We start from the raw sequence: 9,605 nt of genomic DNA on the forward strand, positions 1-9,605 counted from the left end.
GTGGGAAGATTGCAAAAGGTGACCATGTTACCGCAGCTCCCTCCAATGTCATAACTGCGAGCAGAGCGCCCAGATTCCAATCATAGGGGTGCTGCAGTGGCTGGAACTTCAACAACCGGGTGTACCTCCTTTTTTTTTTCAGCACTACCATAATTTCCACAGCAATCACTAAATGAATGACACACTCGGAGGGCTCTCTGTGTAACGACTGGTGTATTGATGGTCTAAATTAGAAGAAGAAGCAGCAGACAACGCTGTTTCCCTAAATGTCACTGTGTCCATAGACTCACTTCCTGGTCTGTCAGAGAGTCTCTTTCTTGCCTAACTTCATTACTACCAGGGTAACGAATGGACCATATGTAGGCCCTATGCAGAGATAGCCAACCTCCTTGTGAGCTTTAGGAAAGTCTCACCCTTAAAGTTACCTCCCCAAACAGGTTTGTTTGAGCGGCAGAATCTTAAAGGCCAAAGATGGTTGTAGGTTGTAGGCCTAGGGCAGTGGTGGCAAACCTTTTAGAGACCGAGTGCCCAAACTGCAAACCAAAACCCACTTATGCATCCTCAGGTGCCAGGTGGGTGTGGCCCATTGGGTGGGTGTGGCTGCGGTGGTAACAGCAGTGGGTGGGACTAAAAAGTACAATCAATCAATTCCAACTTTGCAAGATCTTTTTTTTTTCTGCGAGAAGTTGAAATTGACTGATTGATTGAACTTTTTTTTTTTTTTTTTGCACACGGCGGCGGAGGCCTAAAGCAAAAAGGTTTTATAATACCCAGCTGAAGGCCTAGGACTGGGGCGATGGTGCACGTGCCCACAGAGAGGGCTCTGAGTGCCGCCTCTGGCATCCGTGCCATAGGTTCGCCACCACTGGCTTAGGGAATATGAACTGAATGCCCAGTTCATTTGTTGCCCTGAATTACACACTGTGGTAGTGTGTACTATTAAAACACACAAAGGGCCAATTTGCGTGTTTTAATAGTTGGAATTTCCTGGTGTCTTTTTCCTGCGTTCTCTTAAAGGGTTCAAGTGCTGGACATTGGACAAAAAGAAGACCCCGGTGTGTTTTACAACGTTCACATCAAGTACATAGATGAAGGCAGAACTGGCTATGTTCAAAATTATAACTTGCTAAGTTTACCGGAACAGTTTCGAGCGTTGCCTCCTCAGGCTGTGGAGTTCATAGTTTGTAGGGTTAAACCCATCGATAATGAAGCAGAATGGAATCCAAAAGTAAGTTCTCAAAATTTGGAGTTCATCTGATTTGGTTTTTGTTCTTTGCAAACACCGAATACTTTTGTCTTAATAATTCAGATATTATCTTTTCCAGATGTTCTGATGAACTATCATGCTAAATAATGCCTAAATGCCTGATTTTTAAACAAGAAACAACCAATATGCTTTTTCCCCCCCGGTTTATTTTTAATTCTTTCATTGTGCAGAATAATAACTGGGATACACTGAATCCTTATGTGTTAATTAACATATTTAATAGGCACCTGTTCGTATAATTGCTTGCCCTACGGCTACACTATACTACTTCAGTAAGCTTCTATTAAAAAGGATGTTACAGTCATTGAAAAGGAACGTGCCTCTCCTCTGAAGATTGTTTTTGTTTTTTGTTAGGTGTCTAGATACATTAATGACAAAATCAGAGGGAAACCACATGAAGCAAAAATAGCACTTATCCTGGGAAATACAATTTGGGTAGATCCAGTGGTATGTAATGCAGAGTTTCAACTGTCCCCTATTTTCTTCCTTTGAAAATAATAATAACAATAATAATAGTCTTCAACTTATGACAACAATTGGAGCCAGAATTTCCATTGAGTTGAGTCACGCCTGATTTTACAATCTTTTTTTTTTTTTTGCCATATTGAAGGAATCACTGCATTTGTTAAGTGAATCACGTGGTTGTTAAGCAAATCCAGCTTGTCCCGTTGACTTTGGTTGTTGGAAGCCAACTGGGAAGGGCGCAAATGGCGATCACGTGACTCTGGAATACTGCAACTGTTGTAAATATGTGCTGGTTGCCAAGCACGGTCATTTTGATCCCATGACCATGGGGATGCTGCAATAATTATAAGTACAAGGACTGATTGTAAGTCACTTTCAGCAGTGCTGCTGTAACTTCAAACAGTCACTTAGCGGATGATTGTTAAGTCAGCTACTTGATTTGAAAGTTTTCCCAGGTTTTGAAATTAGACTGAATAGGTAATTTCTTCTGGGTAATAGATGTGAGCAGTACCTTGAAATTCTAATTTTCAACAGAATTTTGCTTTCTTTTTTTGTCATTTTTTTTTACATCTACTTGAAACTTAAATCTTAGAACCAAGAGAAGGACAGTAAGGTCTAGCTGGCTCTAGAAATGTCCAAAATTAAAAATGCAGTCTCGGTGGATGACCATCTTCCAAGAGACCGGATAAAATAACAAAAGGATGAGATTGTGGTCATAAGTAGGAGCAAGAGTCATGCAGTAATATGGAGCAGCAAAGAATAAGTCTGCAAATAAATAAATGTCACTTGTTTGTAATTCTAGATTCGAATCACTAAACTTCAAGACCTGAAAACTTCCATCAACGAATATAATATCCGCTCTGAAATCCTATCTACTGGATTGGGAGTAGACAATCCTGAGCATATACAGGAACTTAAGAAATTATTTAATGAGGCTGAAATACCCCATGAGAAAAAAGATAAGCCTGCATTGTAAGATATATTTTATGGGTAATCACTGGCTGCATACACTGAAACTGGATGGTGGCTATTCAGAATCAAGTTGAAATGATACTCGTTAAATAATTATATTAGTACTTAGTTTCATGCCCTATAATATTCCAGTGGTTGTGGGAGTTTGTTCCACTGGTTAATTGTTCTAACTGTCAGGAAGTTTCTCCTTAGTTCTAGGTTGCTTCTCTCCTTGGTTAGTTTCCATCCGTTGCTTCTTGTCCTGCCCTCAGGCGCTTTGGAGAATAGCTTGACTCCCTCTTCTTTGGGGCAGCCCCTGAGATACTGGAACACTGCTATCATGTCCCCCCTTGTCCTTCTCATCATTAAACTAGGCATACCCAATTCCAGCAGCCTTTCCTTATATGTTTTAGCCTCCAGTCCCCTAATCATCTTTGTTGCTCTTCTCTGTACTCTTTCTAGAGTCTCAGCATCTTTTTTGCATCCCTGGATGCAAACTGGATGCAGGATTCCAAGTGTGGCCTGAATCATCCTGCTTCCCTTCTCGGAGCAGAGATGCTCCTTGGATGGAGGCTAGGAACCAACCTCCACCTTTCCACTTTCTTGCCAGAAAGCTCCAGCTTTAGGTTTCCACAGAAACCTAAACCTCACAATCCACTAGAGGGGAGCAAAGAACCAAGAATACAGCTCTTTGCTTTCCAACTTGGTCGAGAATGGCGTTCTTTTTCTAGCAATTTTTTTTATTTTTGTCCTATTAGATACAAGCATCTCCCAAGGTTTCTGCATTCTTTACAAAAACAAAAGAGGCATTGTTAAACCAATTGGTCTGACTGCATTTCTAAGTAGCTGTCTATGGTTTGCCTCCTTGATGCCTGGTGCAAAGGTTTTCAAGAAGAGGCCACCTTAGTGGGCTTCCTTCCATACACCCTGGCTTCCCTGCCAGCCAGTTCTTGCACTCAGGCCACTTGAGAGCATCTGCCTTCAAACATTTTATTAGTCTATCAAGATATAAAATACAGCAGAGGTTCTCAACCTTGGCAACTTTAAGACTTGTGGACTTCAACTCCAGAATTAAAGCTGGCTGAGGAATTCTGGGAGTTGAAGTCCACAAGTGTTAAAAGTTGCCAAGGTTGAGAACCCCTGAAATACAGAAATACAAAGACAAATGCAAATAAGGGTGGGGAAAGGGAAGAGAAAAAAAAGTGTAGGGTAAAGGGGAAAAGGAAAAGGAAAGCATTGACTTCCAACTCCTTTTGGTGCAATAGAATAAGACGGTAACATAAAACCTCAGCTTTCTACTTTTATATAGTAGTGTATACTAGTCGTTTCTGTAACAACAGACCTATCTAATCAAAATTCAAGGCCATCATCAAGGTTGCAGTGTTGTCCTATCGCCAGCAACAAAGTAGAAGACAGGTGCTTCCTTGAGCTTTGGTATTAGCGCAAAAAAAAAAAAAAAAGATCTGAGAGCTTTAAAATATATATTGTTTGAAGCTAAACCCGTTTTCCCTTGACTAAAAGCTCTGCTGATCCAACGTTTGGGCCACGAAAGTCCCTGTAAGGTGTAGATATGGATCTTGTCTCTCCATTCCAGAGTACCTCCCCCCACGGATGGGAGAAAGGAGAAGGCCGAACCTGCTGAACAGAAAGTCTCAGATCCTGCAACTCTTATCTCGGAGACCTCAAACAAACAAGCCCTACCCATTGTACAGAAATCGCCACAGAGCCAAGATACTATCGATGATGATGATTCTCAAGTCTCTTTAGAAAACCATTGTAGTAAGTACAGTGCAGTAAATGAACGTGCGGAATGTAGCGTCCATAGGAGGAATTTTGTTCCGAAAAACAGGAAAGATGCAGAGTCTCCTGCTTCAGCAGGGGGTCAGACTAGAAGACCTCCAAGGTCTCTTCCAACCCTATGATTCTATGTTCTGCGAAAAATTCTGATCCTTAATGGTACGATTGCAGAGGACTAAGGAAAAAGGCATGTGCAAACTTGGCTTGTTTCTCTTCGGTTTGGCATTTTGGAAACATCCAGCGCCAAGGCACAATATGTCAGAGAATTGCTTTCTGAGAGATGCTGTTTCCTTTTCAGTCCTTTAATATACTTCAGCAACATTAGTGCTGATGATTGCCATTTGAAATATATTGAGATGAGGACTGTTTTTGTTCTGTAGCTATCTTTACCTTGAAACAACCTTTCTAATTAATTAAATGCAATTGGAAACATTGCATTCAGTTTACCCATTGAAATCTGGAAAAGAATTTAACTTGTTTTGTTTCTTAATTTAGATGAAGCGGTGCAAAAGAAGAACACGGAAGATGTTCCACAGACTTTGCCTAAACGGTATCAACCTTTATATGTGCCTTAGTTCTACGGAGCAGGTGGAGAGGAATGTTTTTCTTGTTCTCTCCTTGTCTATCCCGGGGTTCAAAGGGCTGCTTTTAGAAGGTATCTGGAAAATACCCATTGGTGAAGTTTTAAAACTCAGAGGAAGTCCAAAGTTAGAGTTGTTTGAGCAGTGGTGGAAAGTATCTTATTTGACATGCAAATCATGTACTAGTCCAGTGATGGCGAACCTTTTAGAGACCGAGTGCCCAAACTGCAACCCAAAACCCACTTATTTATCACCGGGTGCCAGAGGGGTGTGGCTCACTGGGTGGGCGTGGCTGTGGTGGTCATGGCAGATTGGGTGGGTGTGGACAAGGTGGGCGTGATCACCTCGATGTTGCTCGTGGGGAGGGACGCCTGTGGGGGCCGGGCAGGGTTGGGGAGAGATCCAAGGGGTCTCTGGCAGGTGGGGCGTTGGGCAGGAGGCTTGTCCTGCTGGGTGAAGCAAGGCGAGGCAGGGCAGGGGTGCCATTGTCACAGGGCAAGGTGAGGCAGGGGCCAGGGTGGCTGCTGCCTGACACCATCGGCCCCTGCACACAGAAGCCAGCGAGCGCATGGGTGCTGGGATGCATCTGGCCATGTGGGATCTCGGCGAGTTAGCGGGCGGCTGGTTGAAGAGGGATGGTTGCCATCTTCGGGGCATGGTGCGCGTACCCACAGAGGGCTCTGAGTGCCGCCTCTGGCACACACCTGCCATAGGTTCGCCACCACTGCACTAGTCACCAGCCAGACAACTAAAAAATGCTTTTTTAAAGAGTGAGGCAGCATCACAGCAAAATTATTTCCACAAAAATTGTGGAAGAGCGAAAGGCAAACTGGCAAAGACACAAACACACACACACACACACATCCTGCAAATTCCCCAAAAGTGATTCCCTCTTTTCTTCACGCATTCTGTATATTGTTTCTTGTTTTTACATATCACCAAAGCTGCATGGCTTTGGAATCAAATAATGTTTATTTTTCTACTTAAAAAAAAAATTAAGTACTTTACTCTTCCAATTTCAATACCTAATTATTCTTTCCTTAAATGTTTTTACCCTACTTGATGATACTGTATCTTCTTTCAGAGTATATTTGTTTTTAGTTTTATAATGTAAAGCTTGAACAGTTGCATCTATCTATGCAAAATGCAATTACATAATGTAGCTGGCAGGATTAAGCAATTCAACTTATTGGGGTCATGGCCAAGATCTCAGTCAATGAATAAATATTCAACTTTTCAGTTGGATGCTTTGTTTTGCTGATTTGGGGGTGGGTGGAACAGACAAATTTATTTAGATTATTCATGGAAGAGTAGTAAACACTGCCTATAAGCTAAGTTACTTCATGAGTACCGTATCTAGCTTCGTATATGAGCAGCATTTGTATTTTAAACATCCACGTTAACCCACTGTTTTAACATTTCAGCTTCCATCCAACAATAAAATGGTTTGACAAGGAAGATGTTGTTGTTGTAAAGATAAAATTGCAAAACATTCGTAATTATGACTGCAGGATTTTTGAACAGAGGATCACTTTCAGGTAGGTTGATTTGTATAGACCAAATCTTTTCCAAGTATGGTTTTACTGCTTTTTGACCAACGGATATTTTAACATTTGTGCAGTGCTTTGGCAAATGGCAAATTTTATTTCGCCGATATGGAGCTGCAGAGAAGTATCCTTAGAGAGAAATCAACTTGTGTACTTAAGGGCGATGAGCCCACCATTCTCCTTGTAAAAGTGAAGAAGGAACCTTGGTACAACTTGTTAAAACAGAAGGTGAGTTGTAAATAACAATAATAATAATAATAATAGTAATAATAATAATAGAACAAGAAGAAAGACTGTGGCAAAAGCAAGCAAGGGTAGTACCAATAGTGATAGGCTCCTTGGGTGCAATCCCAAAACAACTGGAGCACCACTTGAACACCATTGGCATTGACAAATTCGCTATTAGTCAATTGCAAAAGGCGGCCTTATTAGGAACTGCTTCCATCCTGCGACGATATCTGTAATACCATCAAACATCCACATCTGCCTATCCCAGGTCCTGGGTAAGGACTCGATAGGTAGACAAAATGCCAAATCCAGTCTGAACATCTGGCTGACTGTGCGATGATCCATAATAATAATAATAATAATAAAGATAGTTGCTAAAGCATTTGCATGATATAATGAGGCATTTAAAATATTTGTCAACAGAATCATCATGTATCTTTTGACTTTGATTATTTGGATGATAATGAGGAAAGAAGCCCGTTCGGTGTAGGTAAGCAGTTCACTGTTTTATGTGCAGCATCTTCACCTCTAAAGTGATGGGAAGTGGTTCTGTGCTTTTGCAAACTGTTCTGGGGAAGAACTGTATCCACCTTCATATATCACATTGGAAATGGGGTGTACAGGTAGTCCTCAACTTGAGCCCAAAATTTCTGTTGCTACGCAAGACAATTGTTGCGTGAATTGTGCCCCATTTTACAACCGTTTTGCCACAGTTGTTAAGTGAATTATTGCCGTTGCTAAGTGAATCTGGATTCCCTCATGGACTTTGCTTGTCAGAAGCCATCTGGGAAGGTTAGAAATGATGATTACGTGACTTGGGACACAGCAACTGTCATAGGTACATGCGAGTTGCCAAAGCACCCAAATCACGTGACTATGGGGATGCTGTAAAGTTCGTAAATAGTAGAACACCTCTTAAGTCTTTTTTTTTCAGTGCCGTTGTAAGTTTGATCTCTTCCATGAGCTTGTGTACCTGGTCAACCAAACGCAAACTGAGACATGGGCCAACTCATACCTGCATAGTACCAATGCAGGGATCTGTTTGTAGATTACACTGTATTTCATGGTAAAGCTGAAAGCTGGCTTATAAATGTACAGTATTCTTTAAAAGTCTGTTTTCATACCTTTGTATAACAACAATGTGATTTTCTCTATCAGGATCAAGTCTTAAGAAAGAGTATCAGATTCCTATAGGGGTGTGTGAAGAGGAAGAGGAGGAGGAGGAATCTTCAAAAGACAGTGATTCAGAGAGTGATTTATCCTCTTGTTAATTATATTTTGGGCTTTAGTTTTTGATCCCCTACAAGTTTAAAGTATCTAAAATAGATAGTACAAAACCCTTTGCAAGTGCATCAGGTGGCTTTTACATAGTGATGCAATCTCAGCATTTTATTAAATTTTGATGACCCAGATGTTGAAAACAGAACTTCTGCGGGGTGCCACATTTGTGCAATAATTTGCACAATTATTGACAGTTATAATTCTAAACATGCTCGTTGCAAATGAATATTAACAAATTTGGGTGAAATTTAATTTGATACACGAATTGATAGTTACATCAAATGTAACGATTAGACTAGGATAGGTACGCTATTGGAAATTCCTTTTAAGTTGCAGTTATATCAAAATACTTCACAAGGAAAGCATGTTTTTTAATTTTGCTTTTTTTAAAAAAAACAATATAATCTGAGATATTTTTGTAATGCTATATGGTGCTAACGGGATAAGCTGAGCATTTGTTGTAAACTGGCTCTTAAGGAAATTAAAATGCTGAGATAGTTTATTCTTTGTGAGGGATAAAGCAGTAATATAACATTGCAAAAGAAAAACGTTTGATTCTTTTTCATAATATTAAATGTGGTGTTTTTGTTTTGGAAAATGTTCACATACTTGGTTTTGCTTTCAAGCGTATAGCTTTGTTATGACATTGCAATATACCAGCTGTGTCAATCAAAACATCCCATATTTCTTCCTCGAGCAGAAGAAAGTAAATCACATAATTTCTTGGAATGTTAACCTAGAAAATCTGAAATGTCAATACAGAAAACCTGTAATTATAGACACAACTTATACAGAATATTAAATTGCAAAATGTTATTGACACAGAGGGCTCTGTTATATGGTTGTGAGTTAAGGGCAAAGGTTTTTTTATTGTAGTCAGGAGTTCTTCACACTCACATTCATTATAAGGATGTTTCTCAACCCCAGCAAATTTAAGATGTCTGGACTTCAACTCCCAGAATTCCTCAGCCAGCAAAGTTTTCAAAGTTTAGACATTGTGTTAGAAATATATAAGCCAGGTCTGAAAATCTACAGTTACTGTACAATCCAGTTCCTCTAGTTCCATAGCTATGCAAAGTTGATCAAAGTAACAAAGGAAGTACATGTCTGCAAACAATCTTAAGTTTAAGTTGATCCTTCTCTGCATTAATATTGGTCTTGTTAACTGTTAGTTGTCTTTCTGAGAAAAAGAAGTGTTCATTAAAATTTAAAATGAATAACATCTGTTTTGTAACACCTTTCACTATTTGTGGCTTGAAACTACTTTAGAGGCAAAATTGTCCTAGAGCAGTGGTGGCGAACCTATGGCACACGTGCCAGAGGCAACACTTGGCGCCCTCTCTGTGGGCACACGTGCCGTCGTCCCAGCCCTGCCTCCTCCCATGGCCCCCTCCTCACCAGCATCCCCCCCCCAGAGGAGAGTCGCCCTGGGCACGGCCCATGCAAAGCAGCGCAGCCAAGGACATGGTAGCCGGGCACCAGGGACAA

General features: G+C 40.7%; 1 protein-coding gene across 6 annotated transcripts in view; it reads left to right on the forward strand.

The window, feature by feature from the left end:
• The window catches only part of TDRD12 (tudor domain containing 12), a 48,849-nt gene that overhangs the window by 19,651 nt on the left and 19,593 nt on the right, over positions 1 to 9,605 (forward strand). For 4 of the 6 annotated variants that reach the window (XM_039327427.1, XM_039327429.1, XM_039327426.1 and 1 more), the window contains 9 exons: positions 1,018 to 1,228; positions 1,622 to 1,714; positions 2,535 to 2,704; positions 4,278 to 4,462; positions 4,976 to 5,030; positions 6,486 to 6,599; positions 6,683 to 6,836; positions 7,260 to 7,326; positions 7,995 to 9,520. In XM_039327427.1, coding sequence (XP_039183361.1) covers positions 1,018 to 1,228; positions 1,622 to 1,714; positions 2,535 to 2,704; positions 4,278 to 4,462; positions 4,976 to 5,030; positions 6,486 to 6,599; positions 6,683 to 6,836; positions 7,260 to 7,326; positions 7,995 to 8,107 — 1,162 coding nt within the window. In that variant the 3' untranslated portion in view covers positions 8,108 to 9,520. Of the gene's footprint in view, positions 1 to 1,017; positions 1,229 to 1,621; positions 1,715 to 2,534; positions 2,705 to 4,277; positions 4,463 to 4,975; positions 5,136 to 6,485; positions 6,600 to 6,682; positions 6,837 to 7,259; positions 7,327 to 7,994; positions 9,521 to 9,605 lie in introns of those variants that run through there. The other 2 variants (XM_039327430.1, XR_005554770.1) reach the window with 2 other exon arrangements.

The sequence above is a fragment of the Crotalus tigris genome, unplaced genomic scaffold (genome assembly GCF_016545835.1).
Source record: "Crotalus tigris isolate CLP2741 ecotype Arizona unplaced genomic scaffold, ASM1654583v1 scf7180000024362.2655971311:6658466, whole genome shotgun sequence".
NCBI classification, from domain to species: Eukaryota; Metazoa; Chordata; class Lepidosauria; order Squamata; family Viperidae; genus Crotalus; species Crotalus tigris.